This window comes from Mycteria americana, chromosome 7, assembly GCF_035582795.1.
Source record: "Mycteria americana isolate JAX WOST 10 ecotype Jacksonville Zoo and Gardens chromosome 7, USCA_MyAme_1.0, whole genome shotgun sequence".
Lineage (NCBI taxonomy): Eukaryota > Metazoa > Chordata > Aves > Ciconiiformes > Ciconiidae > Mycteria > Mycteria americana.
In genome coordinates this window covers 13,710,260-13,730,764 of record NC_134371.1, presented here as the reverse complement: position 1 = coordinate 13,730,764, position 20,505 = coordinate 13,710,260, and the positions used below count along the sequence as shown (strand labels likewise).

Genomic DNA, 20,505 nt, shown 5'->3' with positions numbered 1-20,505 from the left:
GTCACTGGTCATCTCTGCATCTGTTCCCCATAGCCTGGATGAAGAACCTTTTGAGAGCTCAAGAGCTGTCAGTCATCACAGACTCATACCCACATCTTCTAATCAACAGGTACAGAAGACTCCAAAACCCCCAGCATCGGTCCCCTGAGCAACCTAATTACAGAGCTGTCCTGTCCCAAAATGCCTCCTTCCACAGGCTCCATGTAAGGACTACTTACTGTTCCAGGAAGTCCCAGATATGCTGGAGCACCTCTGGGCTGAGGAATTCCCTGGGCTGCGAGCTGTGGGACATGGCTGATCGGTAGTAACTCTCCTTCCAGGAGAAGTGGCTCGGAGTTTCTACAAACCTTAAAAAACAAAAGCAAAAAAAAAAAAAAAAAAAAAAGAAAGAAAAGAAAAAAAAAAACACACACACACAAAGATATGTTGAATGCATGAGCCCAACTCGATGAAAAACCATAAATAGAAGCTATTGTGTGAAAAAGGAGACACACTGAATGCCTCGAACATTCACAGCTGTACAACACACATTCCACACTGCTACAGATGCTGTATTTAGATGGGAGAGAATTTGGCCACCCTTCCCAATAAGTTAAATATCCCTTGGAGCCCACTGGGATGCTGCGTCATAAGAATCCCGGGGGAAAAAAAAGCCACCTTCCATTTTACCCCCAAATAATCAACTCTCCATGTGAAGCAGGTAGTCTTTGCAGCAGGTGAAGCACTTAAGTGGTGTGCAATTCCAGTCTCCCTGTTGCCCCTCTAGATTGTATGCCCTTGGATTATTTAGGTGACTTCTCCTACACCCAGCCACTGCAGCTGAGGTCTTGGACTAACATAAGTATTTTTTTTTTTTTTAATTGAATAATAATAATTAAAAACCCCTCTTCTTTTTGATTTATTTTCTATGGAAATAAGTTCCATCACATCAGACTATATCTGCTTGTCTACTGCCTTCTCACCTCCAATAATTTCTGAGCCTGACCGGCTGATTTCTGCCAGATCTGCTAATTACCTTGGCCATTTTTATCCCCTTAAGCTCCCACAAGCCTCACAGAAATAGGTGGGCCCAAGAGGAGCAGTGACGAAGCCGGAGCACTCGCGCCTTCCACAGCTGCACATTCTCATCCCACTGGCCAATTGCTAAATTCAAACGCAGCAGCTTTTACACCCGTGTCAAAATACTCAACGGCTGCGGGGATGTAAGGGGGCGGGGGGGTGGGAGGAATTTCTTGAGTATATTTGCAGTTGACAAAAACGCTAGGTTCAACTTTAATTAGAGTACGAGGCAGGTGACCACCTTTCCTGCTGCAAGGATTGGGGCACCCTGCAAAATTTTCATATAAAAGAGTTGTTTTGGCACAATGCAAGTGAAAGCCTGTGCTCCCTGCCAGGGGAATGGCTGTGGCAGGAGCCAAGGCTATAAATGGATTCCAAAAAGAATTGGACTAACATTTGGTTTGGCACATTTTGGTGCTGTTTAACACAATGGTCTAAACAAATTGCGTGGAAGACCCTAATTTATTAAGCTGCCAAAATTAAGAAAGAGTGTTTCAGAGGGAGGATCACACTACAGTTGTTCTTTTCCTCTACCGTTTCCTGAAGCATCTATTTCTGGCCACTCTCAGCGAGGGGTGTCTTTACTGAATTTGTATGGTCTCTTATGTTTTGAGGATGACTCTAGTCTGCAAAAAGCAGGGCTTTCCTCACCTCTGCTGCCCACAGAACCGCGTGCTTTTCGACAAGAGCAGACAGTTTTCCTAAGCTAACGGAAATCAAAGCAGTTTCAGCCCCCAGAGCCATAGCTGAGCATGCCTCAAAATAGCTGAAAGTATCACTTCAGTTGCTCATCCTTCTTGTGATTAACCAAAAAGCCCAACATCCTTTAAAAGTTCACGAACAGCCAGAGACAAAAATAAAATTCAGAAGTGTCATAGCTAATAGCTCTGTCTCACAGATGTGAGCACATACCCACACTACCTGTGAATAAATAATCACAAATCCTCTGAGAACAGCAGTTATCCCACAAAGTACCAGAAATTACTCCTTTCAAGCTTTCAGTCTGGTAAGGCACTTTCAAGAGTGCTGTATTGAAACCTGAAAGAACAGATCTGGCCTAAAGCCTGCTATATAAGCTGGGGACCAATGCTACTACAAGCTTTGGAGGAGAGCAATGGGGAGTGCATGCTCCACAACCCACTCTGCCACTAAACCCACAGACCCCATGTCACAGGTATAGGCCTCACGTAGATCACTTTTTCCACTACGTGGCCTGGGCCAATCAGTAATAGTTGGGATTACGCACAGGTTGCTTATATTAAGCCCCTGACAATAAGTTACAGGGCCACAAGGAGCAGATATATTAATTACTATATACACATCATACAGAGATTTCAGACACCATGAATAATAAAATATCAAGCGACCTGAGGAAGCACTAAATAATAAGATTTACATACTGAGCCAGAGATCTCCTTGCTTGGATGCAACCAAGCGCCAATGGGCTGGAGATCTGCTGGCTTTAGACTCAATCTTACTTTTATACACCTTCATCCTACACCCAGCCAACCAGTATATTAAAAAAAAAAAAAATCAGTGTTTTGGAGTTTAGTTGCTCTACTGCAGTCTGCATCCTGCCAGCCCTACAGCAGTCTAGGGTTTACACAGCTAATAGTGACCCTGTCATATGGGGTTCAGATGCAACATTCCACCCAGTGATTTTGAATCACTGTTGTCCTCCAGGACTTCACCGATTAGCTGGACTGCCCTCTCTGTTATCACAGGGGCACTTTGTAGGATTGCTGTCCTTTGAGCGACTACTCGCTTAATACCAGAACTTGTTTCACGTTTATGTACCGAGTGATGTTCGAACAGGAAATCCTTTATTTCAGGGATTCGAACCTACTTAAGCAAGCAAGCATATGTAGGTCTGCCTTTGCGGTTTAGCAACCTATCTCTATTTGTTATTTGTTCGTGGGAGGCTTTGACAGTGGTCAGTCAGAGTCTCCTTACTCCACCAAGGCTGTTCTGTGCCCTGTGACACTCAGGCACTGCTCAATACTGTGCACCCAGCCCTGACCTCCCAGGAACAGGCAGAGAAACCCCACAATGGGTTCTCCTAAACCACTGAAGCACTCTCTTAACAGTTATTTGCCACTTATCACAACTGCCCTTGACTTAAACACTCAAAATCATGTTTTAGGAATTCAGTGCAAAGGTAGCAACAACAACCATCCACACCAGCTCATTACTACGTATACAGGAACCAACTTTACCAGAAAGAGTTATTACAAAACAGACCTTCCTCAGAGATCTTCTTTCCTTCAAAAAGTCTCCGTGCAATGAGGTTTCTGCATGCCATGACATGCCCCAGCTTTGGTTCACAGCTGCACAAAGTCCTAGGTCTCAAGAAGGCAAAGCAACCAGTTCAGCCCTGCCTGCTCTGGCCCTTGTGGTCCCATTCAGCAGCAAGGCAGAAGTTGCTTCTCATAAACCTACCCCAACCGAGCACTCTTCACAGTGCCTACCTCCTGCAGCACAGGAGAGGAAGGAGATACAGCTGCATGGGCTGATAAAGCCACATTTGTTATTCTACACCTCTGAAGCTAACAGAGCTGTTGGAAAGAGTCACACCAGTTAAGGACACAACCGGTGTATCCCTCTACTAAACGTAACTCCAAATTTCTCTAGAGAGGCATTTTCCAGCTCTGTCATCTTTATCCCCGTACCCAATGAAGCTCCTGGCTTACTGTTTCTAAGAAAAGCATTATCAGATTTTACCCGATGGCCAAAAAGGCATGTTTCCCTATACCAAGCAAAAGAGGTTCCCTGGTTAATGCTTTCACAGAAGCAAAATTTGAGACACCCCTTCAACACTCTCTGCAACACCTTTACTACCCGTATAGCTCTATTTCCAAAGGAGCCTGCAGGGTTAGGTGGCCAACCTTGGCAAGGCACCTGCGAGCAGGCTACAGCATTACAGAGGTAGCGAGCATTGCTTTTTACTTAGTTTGGTGCATCCTGCTCTCAAGTGGGAAAGAGCTGTCAAGCCACAAGAAAACCAACCTAAGTTCAGCACAAAGCTGCATGCAAGCTAAACTGTCTCCTTCCCTGTAATCTTAATAAAATCTAAACCTAGTGCCATTTTCCTTAACAAACAGCCTTCAAAATAGAGGAGCAGCCTCTGTCTACTGAACAGCATACCTAAGTGCCCAAATTTGCTCTTCCACAAGAAAATAACAGCTAAAGCCTATGCAAGATCAATGCATAAATTTCACTATTCTAGTTAATTGTCTTTTCCCACATCAGCAAACACTCTAGCTTCAGTAAAATAATCCCTGAGTGCCGAAAGTTAATCATAAGATAGCAGGAGCTGGCATTGTTCAAATTGCTCCTACCAGCTGCGTTTTTTATTAACAGACATTTAAACAACATCCCTTTTACCCACAACCACTCATCCCAAAGTACATCATAGGAGATAACACATCCTGTTACACCAAACTACTGACTACAACAGGACAAAGCATGGCAATAAGTCTTGTCTAGCCTGCCCTCTGTTTTAAGTCTACAAGCTAATTCCCTGCATTAACTGCTGAAATAGTTGGCAGGCAGCTTGCCACAAGCAGAGAGCACTAACTGCACCAGGTTGGAACTACAGAGGGATTCACAGCCCCCATCAAACTGCAAGCTGAATAGGATATTGCACCCACAAGCCCCTCCTTTAAAAACCACCAGGGGATTATTAATTAACAGAAATAGCAGGTTAAATCTTCTCTGAGAAGCAGCACCTCACCAAAAGCACAGGGTTTCCTGACACAGTGCTGGGACACTGCTCCTGAACCACTGAATCCCAGGACAGGTTTCAGCCAGCAATACACTCCCACTGAAGTCTAGCTCAGCTCCATCCTATTTATTTTGTTGAAGCAAGAGCAGCCCAGACTCCAGGTGAAAGCACTTTTCCAGATTCACCCTGTGGGCTGAAGCCTTGTGCACAGAGGTTGTTCTGCTGCTTCCTGATCATTTCCCCAGACATGCTGTGTTGCAGCCCACTGGAATAGGACTGCATCCCAGCTGATTCAGTTTGCCATCATGCTGATGAGTGAAATCTCTGCAAAATATGGCAATGAGAGCAACATGCCCCTCTAGCTGTACCCACACAGCACTCAATTTCAGAGTGTCCCAGAAGGCTGGGAACGTTAAACTTCACAAAAAAAACCCCAACCAAAAAACCACACCCCACCAAAAGACCACAACCAAAAAAAAAGCCCTGGCAAACACAGCATTTGCCTTTAATAAGCCTTAGCCCATCTGCACTGCTATTGCCTTTCCCTGGAGCTGAGGGTCCCAACACAGGTGGAAACGAAGTCCTGACTGCTTGGCCCAGCATGACATAAACTGGGGCAAACCAGAGAGAAAACAAGATGACATTTCTGCTCCCACTACCTCAGTCTGAGCACTTGCTTCCACTCTTCACCACGTTTTTCCCCTTCCTACCTTCACATCAAAGACATTAAAGAAAAGCAACAAAACAAAAAAACCCAAACCACTTTCCACACCAGAAAATGATGACAGAACACTATTAAACTCATCTATTGCAATGCAGCAACACTTCTCACCCAAAAAGCCACCTTTCACTGCAAACAACCTTTCTTAGAAAGGGCTAAACCCCAAACACCAAGACTTGACTTACCGCTGGGGAAAAGACACAAGCTCCTGAGGAAAGCAAGAGCTAGGTTTGATATGGAGCATGCACAGCTCCTCCTCTGTAGCTTAACCCTAAAGGCAGATGCCACCTGCTTTCACTGATATAGGGTTGGATCTGATGCAGGGTGCAGCTCAAGCACCACTGGGGTGCATGCATGAGTCCAGCAACCTCCTTCCAAAAGTAAGAAAGACTTACAAACAAGGCATAGCATGGTTTTCTTTGGTTTTTCATCCAAAATAGCCTTGGAGCTTCAATGCTCTGAACTGCCCCTGGGTTAATAGTGGAGTTTATGGGGAAACTAGAAATGAATAAGGCATCTCAGTGAAGCTGCTGTGTTGGGTTTCAAGAGATCCAAGCACCTCCAGTTCACCTTAGCTTCCCTCGGAAGCTGGAGCTCTGGGGTGGTTTGTGTTTCTCCTGCACGGTATGCAAACTCTTGGAAACTATCAGTGTTGTTTACAGATGCTGAACTTCATGGCTTGATATTGGTGTAAAGCCACAGTGTAAAATCTTGTGAGAATAAATCTTTCACAGTAGGGATGAGCAAAAATATTTGGAGCTTTTTTTCTGCTTGTTACCAAAGTTACAGAATGTTGCTTTCTGCTTCTCCCCACCAAATATCTATCAATGGTGTAAATTTTTCTATCACTGGGTCTTTAGTCCTCAGTCAGTGGACAATCAGATGGGGCCAGAGAAGTCTTTCTTTGTAAGCTACAGATTTTGCTGTTTTTTCATGAGATATATTCCTCTTAGGGACCTGCTAGCAGAGTACTTAGGAAACTTTGATGCAAAGAGAACAACTACTCTTATGAGGAAAACACTTCCACATTATACAAATGAACCCAAAGAATAATTAATAATGTCTAAATAATGATATCCAATATGGCTCATTTTATTCATAGCTCTCAAAGTGCTCTACAAAGGAAGACAGTGTAATTACTCCCATTTTACCTGTGGGAAAACTAAGGCACCAGGAGGTCACAGGATTACTCATCATTACTCAGCAAGCCAGTTGTGCAGCCAGAAATACAACCTTGGTCACCTGAGTCCCAGTCTGGTGCTGCTCCAAAAGGAACTAGTGATTTTGGATGTCTAGATAGGGAAATTCAAAAAGGCCTTCATTTCTTCAGGTAGACTATGCACTGCACTTCCTAGAGCAAGAAACCCCCAAACTTCATTTATCTTCAGGCACCAAAATGCTGATGCCCAGGAATGAAAATCAAGGCTGCAGAAATGCTATGACCGACTTTAAGCCACACTCAGAGTTCAGGGTGGAAGTAGAATTCAAACCCAGATGCCCAGACTGAAAACGAATCTTTCTTCCTGAATGCTTACAGCAGTTAACCACTTAGCAACCCTTAATTCATGCACAGATTAATGTATTAGCTCTCAACCATCATGGGCTGTGGGCTGCATAGAGAAGTAAATCACAGAGCAGAGAAGTTGGCAGCCTCAGCTCCAGCTCCAGCAATCCCAATCCATGTGCTAGTCCCTGCCTTCTCCAGTTACACCTTGAAGTGCATCAAAAGCAATGGTAAACAAATGATTTAAAGTTCATGAGCATTACGCTTAATTGCCTGAATCTTGGCGTTAGTTGTATTCTGGCGTTAGTTGTTAGTTCTTGAATGGGGAGGGGGCTTCTTTTCGGACTGCACTGTTAAAACTCGAGGAACTTGGCAGCCCTTGTCCTGCTGGAATTCCCCCCGGCTCTGCATTTTAACACTGCAGTGATTTGTAGACATCACTACCTAATGAAGCTCACAGCTGTGCAAGAGGAGAAGGAAGCGGGGTCTGGTAGCACGGGACAAGCGTGTGCCTGGCAGGCAGTGTCATCTGGAATTCCCCGAAGCGTGGAGCACGCTTGTCCCCCACGGCCGCATCGGCCACCCTCAGCTGGCAAAGCACACCCTGGAAGCACCTGTTAGAGACCTTTGGTAATCAAACAGGTTCATTGCCATAAACAGGGGGGGCAACATGAAAGCCCATGGGTAGACAGGCAGGCTCTCACCCCTCTCAAAGAGAAGATTGCTGTTGAATTTCAGGGATCTGTATTGTACCTCTATCTATGCCTCTTTCTGTGGTTACTTCATCACAAGCAGCCCTGCTTCCCAGCATGAACTGCACTGTACTATGCATTTTCCCATTTCTTTCTCTGCCTCATGCCATATTCCAAGGTCTTGGCTCACGGTAGCCCAAGAGAGACTGACTCCCATCCTGGCAGAGACAGGTCCTGCAGAACTGCACTCACAAATATTTATTCTCCTTTAGATTTCCAGCCCAGCTTTCAGATTTAGCTTTTTCAAATCTAGACGTCTTTAAATCCTTCAGATTTTCATCCCATATGACACTGCTCCTATGTGTTAGTCCTATAAAATATCTCCAGAAGAAAAGTGATGGATGCATGGGTGTGGAAGGGCAAATGTAAGGAATAACAAACACTGACACACAGGATTTTTTGAGACAGAATATAACTTTTATCATGGTTCAACTGTCCATTCTTTTTTGCCAGGTCCTGCATTTTTCAGATGTTTCCCCTCTGAAAAGCATGTGGACAGCAGTATGGGTTATGGGGAGGGGCAGCTGAGAGAAAAGTGGTCCAGTGGCACACAGACATGCATTAGAAAATGAAAGAAGCTAACTGCCCGAAGGGTGAACCTTGATCTCAGGAGTAGCCACCAACCAAGGAGATATGGGGAACACAAGAAGGAACCGGGAGTGGCAGTGGCGAAGGGCTCTGTGACATTGCCGGTGTCCTACAGCATCCATTGAGGACAGCCTAGGGAGGACTATTAGCTTCTTCCTATAGTCTAGGCAAATGACACTTGTATTGTGCACACCCTGTTTCAACTGTGAGATATATGATATTTAGAGGAATTACAGCTATTCTGTCTCAGAGGAATGCTGATTGCATGGCTTATACAAACTCTGTGTTCTGCTAGAGTTTACTGTAACAGTACATCCCAATCTCCCCGTGATTTAAATTTCTCTTTTGGAAGTGTATGTGTGTGAGCATAATGGAAAGGGGTAGGAAAGGATGGTTTGGCTTTCTGGTTCCTCTTTACTCGAGCCTTCAGTGCACGGGCAAGACTGAGCTATATCAAAGAAAGTGAAACTGGCTGCACAGAATGATCCTCCTAATTCATTATGCTGAAAAACACAAGGGGGATTTTTTTCCATTCATCATCGTCTTTCAGTTAGAGTCATCCTGAGTAAGGCTATGCCCACAGTGGATGCACCATTTGCAGCTTTGCGGCAGCCCCTCAAAGCACGTTATATCACCGCAGCCCTGGGCCCCACACCAGTGCCCTGCTCCAGCGCTGACAGCAGAGCTCCTTTGGGAGAAAAAGGCTCCCTCTGCATTCCCAGAGATACCGTGCCGAGGGGTTCCCACATTGGGCACCCCTGCATGGCCTGCTCCCTGAAAACTGCTGGGAACAGCTTCTGGAAGCAGAATGGGTTCAGAACGCTATCAGCAACCCCCGCAGCCCGGGAACCCACTGCATCTCCTATCTACATCTCATCACATCTGCTATCTACATGTCATCGTTATCAGCCTGACAACAGTGACCACTTCTACATAATAGAGGCATTTCTTTGTCCTCAGGGCTTCAGGCAGCTAATCACTCCACCAGCACTAGAGGAACTGTCCCCTGATTGTTGGAGCAAAGTATTCCCTAATTCTTTTTTCCCTCCAAGGATTCCTTCAGCATCTTGTGAACTTTCCCAGACCTCTCTCTTATCTCCCGCTCAACCTTGGACACCCCCTTCTCCACCCTCCCCTTCTCACCCATCCTTGGAAACTACCTCCTCACCCAGCTGTGGACATCCCCTCCCCTTCCGCTCAGCCCTGACACCCGCTCCCTTTCTCAGCACGGGCCGAGAGAGATGAAGCTCTGGTCAAGGTGAAAGCACTGCGACAGCAGTTCTTCCACCTGCCCACTGCAATTGGTGCTTTCCAGTCTGGGGTGCAGAGCACTCGTAACCTCCAGAAAACCACCCAGGAGCCTGAGCAACCCACGTTGGGAAGCCCAGAGTTAGAGCACAAGCCTGGGGCTCAGGACACCCAGCTCAACCCCTGGCCCTTGGGTGGCCTGTCCATCTTTGCCCTTCCATTCCTCTGGTATAGCAGTGCCACCAAATTTGTAAAGCACACAGAGACCTGTTGACCATCAGTATACCTCCAGGGAAACACAGTCCCAAGACTTTCCAAATTTAAGTAATAAAAGAAAATTTAAATCTCCATCCATTTTTAAAAAAAAAAATTAAAACAAAAAACAATTAAAAAGGAGGTGCAACTGTATTATTTTGTAACTCACTTTTCCAGTCAATCCCTTCCCCAATCCTATTTGCAGCGATAGTTAAAAGCAGTGCCCATCTGGAGAGGGAGTCGTCAGCTGCCAGGCAGAGGCGAGAGCTTTTACTGCAGTAAGTGAGAAAGTCTTCTCAAAAGCAACACGAGTGGAAAATCCAGGCCCAGCCCTCAAAATTCTGAGGTATTTTTAAGCCAAGTCCAAAAATAAGTATTGTAAGATAAAATTTACAGGCTGTTCAGAAGCCACAAAACATTTTCAAGTCCATTAAAAAAAAAAAAAAAAATCACTTTGGTCTAACCAAGACATGATTTCCCCAGTTTTAGATACCCAGCTGAACGTGCATTTGGGTCTACCTTTCAAAGTGTACCGCAACACAAGACTTTTTGCAGTCAGCTAGCCAGCCCTGATAGCCTTACAGCAGGACAAACGGAGTGATGCTTCCTCCCCTCAATGCAGGAGGGGACGCCCACAGATCTCTGCTGAGGGGTCTCCTGCTGGGTCGGTGCTGCCTTCAGCCACACGCCAGCCTCTGCTGCCCAGCTGCAGCTACAATTAAAGACAACAGGGACCATCTTTTGTGCCGCCGGGGGGACTGCCCAACCCAAAATCACCTCATCCGCCATCAGTAATGGTTTGCAGCAGGTGCCTGGGGGCACATCTATGGGCTGCCAGGGAATAAAGATACTCGGACATCTCTGCTGTTGTATTCTGCTGCACAGTATGGGGAGAGCCCTCAACTTTTCTGGAGGAGGAGGGGGAAAAAGGCAGGTGTTAAATGCCCAAAGCAGCCTAAAACAGCTAACCACATCCTTTCCAGTTATCCAGATCCCTGCAGCATCAGGGAATATTAAAAGAAAAGAAAGCAACAGCACCAGAATAAGAGTGGGCGAGGTAATTTTCATGAGATGACAGTCATGACAAAATACAGCTATTACAGACCTTCATCACTACTGTTGTGTAGTGATTTTAGGTATGTAATAAGGAAAATTGAAAAGTTCTGAAGAGGCAATGGCCAGAAATCTGACCTTCCTGAGTCTTGCTGAATCAAATTCCCCCCATTTTGAGCTTTGCTCATCAGTATTTTTCCTGTGAGCACAGCATTTACCCAATAACAATATCTACAGCAGTTCATTGTTGTTCATTTTTTACAAGGAGCTTGCTTTCAGTATTTCCCACAGGAAATGGGGAGGCCTGGGTTTTCCTTCTTTTAACCATTGTCTGTTGAAATTTTGCCGTGTTGAGTGCAACCAGCATCTCTCAAGTTTCACTAGCCTACCTCCATCACACCAATACAGAGACCACAACACACAATGAGAAATTACTTATTTATTACAGATGGTAAAATAATTCAGCCAAGCGCATCAGAGCTTCAGAAAGGCAGTGGGGGTGTCAGGAACTGGCTCTCATTAGATACTACAAGACTCTGAAAGGGGCCAGAGCTGGGGCGGGGGGGGTGGGGGGGGGGAAATAGAGGTACCAACAGAAAAGTTCCACTCGCAGCCAGGGTATAGCAGCAAGGAAAGACCTCGGCTACATCCACGCTGCTGGATGTTCAAGGTCTGGTTTGTGTATTATCCCTGATCTACGTGCAAGCACGTTTTTCAGACATGGCCCTGGCCTGAGCTCTGGGCTGTCTGGAGAGGAAATGACTGTGAGCTCTGTTGATCCCAACCTCTCAGTTTAGGTAGTGTGGACAAGTTAGGCATGGTCTAGGCTGAGCTTCCCACAGTCCAGTCCACCACCAAACGTCCCGAGCTCATCTCTTCCTAAGGGCTGTGTGCCATCAGAGCAAGTGCCAGCTGCAGGCAGTACATCACCAAGCAAATCTGAGAGAAACCCCCAGATCAAGGCTTCACCACAAGCACGGCCAGTCCCCCAAACCAGGGACACGCACTGTGCTGGGTAGCTGCCAGGGAGATCTCTTTGGGTTCCTGACTGGCTTGCTTGTTAACACAATAAAAATGAGATTATGTGGTGCAAAGACCGACTGTTATAGTCTAGGGAGCAAAGGCAGAGCAGTATTTCTCCCAAAGAGTAACAGGGTAAACTAGAGAAAAAAACCCACATTAGTTTGTGCCTATTTTAAAAGACTCAGTCAGAACCCAACAACATCTCATATGCAATGCTCATGCCAGCAGAGATGAAATCAGGCTCAGTACTTCTCCCAGGGAGTACAGGGATGAAGCGTCGTCTGAAGATTTACATGCTCCAGGCCATGGTATACAGATAGCACCCAGCAGAGCAGATAATAGGTCATTTCAAGCACAGTATTCTCTATTTAGTGGCAGATACACGTAGAGGGAACTGTATGCGTGAGTGTACAGGAACTGACAGAGTGACTCTACTGGTAGACATGATGCATCTACATGGAGTCCTTCTAAGGCAGCTCCACAGAGGCTGTGAACACTCAGTGCAGCATGCAGCCGCTCCAGACCACAAGATGTGTGTGCCTCATTCAGCCTGTTGCTGCAAGGCTTAGTGGAGAACGAGGAGACTTTTGCAACATATGACTGTGGACTTTGGAAAACCAGGTAAGCCCAGATCAAATCTCCAGGTGTCTGACTGCCCTCTGTGTCCCTGGGATGAAGATGCTGGGTGTAGGTTTGTGGGTCAGGACTGAGGTGCTCAGGGGGCTGTGCTCTCAGAGCTGGTCTTGGCAATGGGCTAAATTGAGCACCTGTCCTCACCCTCCTGCACCAAACACCATTTCTGGGATGTTTCGGGCCAGCAGGAGAGAGAATAAGGGGCTTCTGCCTCCCTTCTCCCGGGTAAGGAAGTTTCAATCCCCTCCAAACCTTCCCTGAGCACTGACACCATCCAAAACCTTCCAGAGACAAACCAAATGAGAGATACAGGATTCAGCTCCCTCCCACCTCTGCTACAACTGCATCCACTGAACTGAGTGTGCTTTTCTGGGCCAAACCAACAGGAATACCCAGGCTCTGCAGCATGGCAGAGGCACACACAGCATGGGCTTTTCTGGCTGTGCTTGCAGCCCCGATTGCTCGTGCTGGGGTTGCAGCCCTGCAGCATGCTCTGAGCTCTGTTTAAAGCCTGGCATAGGTTTCCTGCAAGCAACCTTTTCCCTGCTTGCACCATATCACCATCAGTAGCATTAAGGGCATAAGTTCCCCAGGACACTAACACGCTCTGCCAAGAACAGAGTTTATTTTAAATTTCCTGATATTTGAGCCTTTTTGATGTGTGAAGGAATCAGATCCTCTGTCTGCCAGGGTCTTCCCAGCAGCTCCTGGGGTTTGTTTGCCCAAGTGCTTGGTGTGCTGCAGCTACGACCCCAGGGAAGGTGCTGGGCACCCCTGCAGATGGAGCAGCCAGCACAGAGTTGCTGCTGTCCCAGTTAATACAGGACAGGCATTCCCCAAATTCAGCTGCTGTGAGGAGGAAGCAGGGAGAGGCTGGCAAGGGGACATCCCACACAGGTCTCAACATGGTCCCCCACCAGGAGGAAGCAAAGCAAGAGAAATCATGCAGCCCACACTGATTTTCAGCCCTGGGATACTATGCATGGCAGGGCATTTAGTCATATAAATATACTCAGAGAGGAGAGGGACAGCTTCCCCAGACAGAGAACATGAAATACGTGATTCTTTTTTAGGACAGGAAGGTCTCAGACTGTCTGCTGCAAAAGACCCATGACATTTTGAGTTGAGCCAGGTAAGACTCTTGGCTCCCTAAGGCACCTACTCTTACGAAAGCTGCTTCAGTCTTTAGTTACACAAATTCTTTTCTCTATGAACTGCTCAGGGGACTTACAAAGTCCCTCTCTCAAACTCTCTCAAGAAGGTTGAATTTTACAAAAATATAAAATAAATCATCACGATAATGCAGAAAGTCCCCAGAACTCTTTAGAAGCAGGAAACTGTAAACACCAACATCCTGTGTTTCAGTAAATAATTAAAATGCAAAACAGAAACACCACCAAAGCAGATGTTAGGTGCAGATTCCTGTAATACGAATTTGGTTGAAGGTCCCACTTGTTACCCCCCTAGCCAACCTGCTAAATCCGATGTGTTCTGGATGATAAACAATAACTTCCATTCCCCACCCCTGCCACCAGTGATACTCCTATGGGAAAATGAAGTCTTCTGCTAAATACCATGCTGGCTGCATTTTTTAGCATGTAGCAATAGCTGGCCTGCCACAGAGCTGCTAAGCCCAAGGGCAGAGAATCCTTCTCTCAAAAATAAAAGCACTTGCAAAAACCTTTCTCTGTGTCACAAAATAGCTGCAAGACAGGGCAGATGAAGGACAAATAATTAAGAGCACATTATAGTCCTGGAAGACAGGAACAAGTCAACTGTTTATCAGAAACACTGCTGGTGTGTAAGGGAACGCTACCTGGAGTAACTTACAGGATCTTTGCTTTTGCAACTGTGCCTGGTGCTAAGAAATTACAGGGTTGGCTCCCTATGATTTTATCAATATATTGCCACACCTAATGCGATTTATGATTTTTGCTTGTGATTATCTTAAAGCAGTAGCTCCTGGAGTCCTATGAATACATCACTCTCCCATTCCACCAAAACCAGGAATGATGTTTCCAGCCTGTATATATTTTAAGAGGAAAATTCACAAATAGGAGCAACCAAACTTGGAAGGCAGTATAAAGGAATTTTGTTGTTTAATGTTAATATTTTTAATCCTGTAATATTTGACCACTTAATGCCCACGTTAACTCTCAGAGCCAGCTGAACTACGATTTCACAGCTGTCACAGCCACCTCAGAGACCCCATTGACAGCAAACACAGCCATCCCACCATTGTGCCCTACCAGCTCTGGCTCCTACTTCTGAGTTGAGAGGCAGACACTGCTGGCAATACACACTTCAACAGCCACTGCTTGCAGCATCCAGCTCACCAGCACGCTGCAAGCTTCTTTCCATGCATTTTTTTCAGCATGCATCAACTTAGGTGCATATCAACATTACTAAACTAGACAGGCATTGAACCTCCCAGGGCAAGGTTTTGTAAGCAGACTTATTTTTGTTGCAAAGAGCCTATTGAACCCCCAGTCACTTACTGCAGGGTTTCCCCCTTCTCACTCTTGGAGGTGGCTGTTCTCTTTATAGCTCCATGCACTAACAGAATTCCCCTTGCTTACATGCATCAGTATTTCTCACATCGGGCCACCTGTGGCATTCAAACACCTGATTGGAGATGACTCAGTAGCAAAATCCTGTGGGGAGATGGTCTGCTACACAGTAGTAAGCGATTACAAACAGGCACCAAAAACTCCCAAGTAAACCCTAGGAACAGATACAGATGTTTTCACAAAGCTGTCTAAGCACATGTAAGGATATTATCTATCTATTATCAGCAGCCTACTCAAACAGACCTCAGGAATCTATTATAGTGAAACATTTTCCTTCTGATTATTTCAGTTTGGATCATGGGCTACAAAATTTTAAAATTAAATGGAAATCAAAATTTGAATGGCAGTGTAACCATTGGTTCCCACCACAATGCCCAAATTCCCATGAACGTTTTTACATAAGTACATAACTAGCTTAGAGCCAGGCACTAAATTAAGCACCAAGTTTCCTTGATTTCTTCCTCAACTAGGACCCTCCTTCCTCCCCCATGCTTTGTGACACCTATGGACATTTTTCCTAAGGGTTCAGTATTCCTTTGGCCACTGGTTGGACATCAAAATATTATATTTTTCCCAAAACTGAAGCTGAGCCCTTCTGCTCTGTATCAGGCCAGAAATCCTTGTGTTTATTGAGAGGAGCCATTGCAAGTTAGCTTGCAGCAGAAGGTACCATGCAAATCAGCAGGGGATTACACTTAAACATGTACCGTGAACACCCTAAACATCTCTGAACAGATGAGCTATTGAGAACCTGCTTCTTTAATTTCTTCAGTGTTTTTGGAAGCTGAAGTTGAGCAAGATCCTATGAATTAGGTATTCTCTCCTCATAGTAAAAAGGACCACGTGAAAGACTTCACGTATTCTCCTTCCAGTCCTTTGAGATCTAGGAAAAACAGAAAACGGTCGATTTGGTTCCACTTTAATCCTTTAAGCAGCACTAAAAGGACCTCCAAGCAGACAAATATCTTCTTATGACACTCTGAGGGGCCTATACCGTTTTGAGGAGGAAAAGAGAAAAGTGCTGTCTTTGGCAAGGACTGCGAAGGGGTTGTGACATCCTCAGCACAATGACGTGTCTCTGACAGAGCAAAGCGGTCCAGCAGGGACAAAATGGAGGAGAGTAGCGGGGACGAGCGGACTGCAAGGGCTCTGCCAGGAAGAAAGAACTGAAGAGGGTTTACCATGCTGTTCTTGAGTGGTGTTTTGCAAAGATCCTATCTTCTAATCCCACCTTCTGATGAGACCGTAGTATAGAAACCGGAGAGCAACCAAAGAACAGACCTCAAAGACAAGATAAATACCCTCCCCTCCTCACCACCAGCAGTGCATGTCCTCAGTGAGGTGCCGGGGGCAGCCAAGAGGTCGGTCCCATGCGGGCAGCATGTCCTCTTCCTGCAGAGCTGCTCTGCAAAGCCCTCCCGCCCACAAGACCACCCTGTGATAGCTATGTCTCAGCACACTTCACACTGTTCCCTTGCACGTGTCTGGCTCTACCTGGGGACCCTCCCCCATGGAATTTCTACCAGGGGTGACAGCACAGCCATGAAGGTGACCACCTCACAGGAGAGCTCACAGAGGCCAATTAAAAAAAAAAAAAAACAAAAAACCCCACACCTCCCTGGCTCCCCTCCACCTTTCCTTCCTGTGTGGAGCCAATTCTGCTCCTCTAGAAGTCACCGGCTGCTCTGAGCACACCACAAGCTGCTCAGAAAATTTCTGGCCAGTCTATGAGTCTTTGGAAAGTACCTGCTGTATCACTGGCTGTTTCTGCAAATAGATCTATACCACGTCACGTGGCTTTCCTTACTTGGCTTCAGGTCTTTCTGTCAACATGGCAAATTTGGGCTCCCATCTCAAAGGTGAAGGCAGATAAGATTTGTCAACCCTGTCATAGCAGGAGTTCAGTTATTCTTCAGCAAAGCGTAGTACAAGAGAAAAAGCGTGCAGTTGCCCAAATGCAAGGATTCTGCAGAGCCTACACATGGGATGAAACACTCCTGCAAGACGTTACCCTATTACAGCTTAAGCAAAGCTCTGTTACAATGTCACCCAGCTAATACCCGAGCGAAAGGAGAGCTGCTTACACCAGCATTGATTCACGACCACAAAGGGACACAGCACACTGCTGCCTGTGCTCAGGAGGGGTAGCCAGCACGTTTTACCCAAATGTGCCCCCTCCCAACACAAAGGGAGGAAACCTGCTCTTTCATTACTGCCTATTAGCAATGATGAGCACTGAGTACAGCGAGTTTTTCACCTTTGTGCTGCATTGCAAGCATTAACATTGGCGAGACTCCTATCTGATAATTGCAGTCCGTTTACCAGCCCTGTTTGATACATGTGGGAACCAATGAAGAAAGGTAAAGTGACACATGCGCTGCTCCCAGCAAAAGGTCCCTTTGAATCCAGGAGTTCTGGCTGGCTGGAGCTAGACCCTGCTCACCAAAATCCATCCAGATACAGCACCCAGTAGATGATGCTGCCATGTCCCATGCCCTCTGCTCCCTTCCATGCCCCAACTAACTTCTGACAGCTTCCCTCATCCTCTTCTAAAAATAGAAATTTTTTTCTACATACCTAGCTGCTGGGTTTTTTTTCTTGATTGATTTTTCTTTTTGGCCCCCCCCCCCCCCCCCAAAACCCAGAACTATGTCTGAGAAACCAGGTTTCCAGCACAGATATGCTGCAGGGACCAGAGGATTTTAGGGTTGTTCCTCAAGCCTCTGTTATTAGTGAGATTTGGGAGGCTGGGCTGTATCGCATTGTGCTGAGAATACAAAGCCAGAAATGAAAGAGGAAACAGCAGCTTGTGTGAGAGGCCTTTCATTCAAAAGGGAGGAGTGAGCCACAGCAAAAACCTTCAACACATCAGCGATGCGAAATCCTGAGACCACCAATTAGCCTGGGCGTGGGGAGAAGGGTGAGCAGAGCAGGCAGGACCATAGTCCAGTGCACCAGCAGGTGCATTCCCAACAGCCCCAAAAGAAGAGAGCTCCTGAGTAAAAGACGGCCTAATGACCATTATTTCCAAGAACACAAGTAACTTATCTGTAAACATCACTCCCCCAACCAGGCATTAGCTAGAAAAAAAAGCAGCTTTGGAGAGAGAGAGAGACTAATTACATAGCTCTCAACAGCTGGACTTTGATCATAATTACAGTGCCTTCTTCATCTTACATTAGCGGCTTTCAACTGCAGCTAGGTGGGCACTTCTTGGAAGGTGGAAATCCCGCCCTTTTCAGATAGTTAGCTCATTTTATGACTCAGAGCTGGCCTGGGTTTTCTGCAGCACAGGATGAGCTCCCACGGTACCATCCAAACAAGTAATCATGGGGGTCAGTGACTTGGTGCTTCAACGCAAGTGCTTCTGTCCTTACAGCAGCACCTTCCCAGGCCCAGGAGACAGAGCACTGAGCCTGCTTTGTCACCCATTTCAAGCATTTCATGCAAAACCCTTTATAAGGGAAGCAGAAGTAGAAAAACAGTGAGGCTTTTGTTCAACTCCATTGTTGCTGAATTTTAGCATCTCTTAGCTCTTTCTGTTTAGAAGAAAAAAAGATGAACCCACTCAGCATATACCTTTCCAAGCTCACTTCAGATGTTCACACGCTACATTTGCATCCCTCACCTCTGCACAGGGATGTACATCCCCGTCAGTACCCTGTGGCCCTCTGCCCCTCTTCTTAGCTGGGCTGCAGCTCCAGCACTAAACTCCAGTGCCCACAGCAACAAGTGGGGCTTGAGGAGGAGGAGGAGGATGCTGTCCCACGGCCCAGCTGAGTTGTCTGTACTTTTGTGTGATGCAGGGGGTGCTTTTGTTTTAATGCCCACATTTACAAAGAAATAAATAGTCTCAACGAGAGAGACGGGCTGTTGAGACAGAGGCTGGAGTGGCCTGAACAATAACACACAGCACTGGGAGTGTGGGCACCCAGCTATTTTTTCCTCATCAGTGGCCATGAATTACTGTGTTATTTAGATATACCATAGCAGCAGCACATAGTTTCGCTGCTGTGAAGTGACAGGCAGCAAGTATACAAGCATTATAATGGCACATTAGTTAACACTCCTAAGCGTGATGTGTGTTCACCTCTTGACAGAGGAAGTGTTTTAGCTGGCTCCCATGCTGTCTGCCTGCCCGACACCCCCAAAGTAAAGAGATTAATGGATGAAGCAACAGCAGAGGGTAAATGTAAACCACAAATCTTAGAGCTAACTGGGATTTATAACTGCTTCCCCCTCCGCACAGTCCTACAGGGAAATCTGTGCCCCCCCGCCCCCCCCCCGCCCATTTTAACAGGGTTTCAAACACTTTTCACTACTGTTATTTTGCCAGCATGCCTCACTCAACGTTATCAGTTTGCTGCTTAGATTATTACTAGATGTAATTTTAAAGTTGCAAAGAAGTACACTGGTGTTAGCTAAATAAAGCACTTTGACCACATCAAAGCAAAAGTGTTTCAAACTGTGTAAAATAAATGCAATTATGAAACTATCAAATTTTGTTAAATCAGTCAGACGAATGTCACCCAGCACATAATGAATATCCAACCAATGGAGCTTAAAGCTGAAGACCATCTATGTCTTCAGACTGAGAAAAGTATCTCTGGGACCGAGTTTCAGCCAGTTTTGACCTGTGGCAGAGCACAGCCACTAATAACTGGACAAATGCCACTCTCAGCTCATGTAAACAGACATGCATAACAGCTGAGACACGTTATTACTCTAAGCTACATCTCGATCAGGTTTTATGACTGAGGGGTGTTACAAACTTTATCTGTCCCAAGCTGTCCCGAGGCTTCCCACACCGCAATGGTCACTTAAAAACTCATCACGCTGCTGAGGCAGGCGGCAAGGAGCAGCATTTCTAATAAAAGGCCTGACTTGCTGGAGGATGCAGATTTGAAGGCGAGAAAGGCCCATTTAAATTCTACAGAATACAGCCAAGGGAATTTTTTGTCTTCAATTCCTGCTCCAGCTGGTTTGTTTTGTTTTGGTTTTTTTTGCTTGAGCCGCAGTGCCAATTTTATGAACCTGTCCTTTGACATGGGATGGGATGTGACTGGCAGGAGTTCACAGGGGCTGAGAAGCTGTCCCAGAGCTCAGGTACACTTCCTGGTGCATCTTTATGCATTCCAATTTTTTTTTTTTAATTTTCTATTTGGGAATTTGCCCAGCTGTGGCTTCCAGCCACTGAAACTTCTTCATCTGCTAAAGACCCCACTGCCACCAGCCTGAATCCACCTTACTGGATGGGCACCTCTCTCATATCGTTCTTCTCCTGGACGCACACACATCCCCAGTGGGGTCAGCGGTGCTGGGCAGGTTTGCAGGAGATCAGAGCGGGGCTGCGTGTGCCCGGCCAGCCCTGGGGC

The 20,505-nt window shown here is 46.2% G+C and overlaps 2 protein-coding genes across 3 annotated transcripts in view; both read right to left on the bottom strand.

Annotated features, from left to right (window-relative positions):
* The window catches only part of LPP (LIM domain containing preferred translocation partner in lipoma), an 826,113-nt gene that overhangs the window by 239,225 nt on the left and 566,383 nt on the right, over positions 1-20,505 (bottom strand). The window lies entirely within an intron of this gene.
* The window catches only part of TP63 (tumor protein p63), a 109,522-nt gene that overhangs the window by 87,599 nt on the left and 1,418 nt on the right, over positions 1-20,505 (bottom strand). For both annotated transcript variants that reach the window (XM_075507124.1, XM_075507125.1), the window contains exon 2: positions 219-347. In XM_075507124.1, the coding sequence (XP_075363239.1) occupies positions 219-347 (129 nt within the window). The remainder of the gene's footprint in view (positions 1-218; positions 348-20,505) is intronic.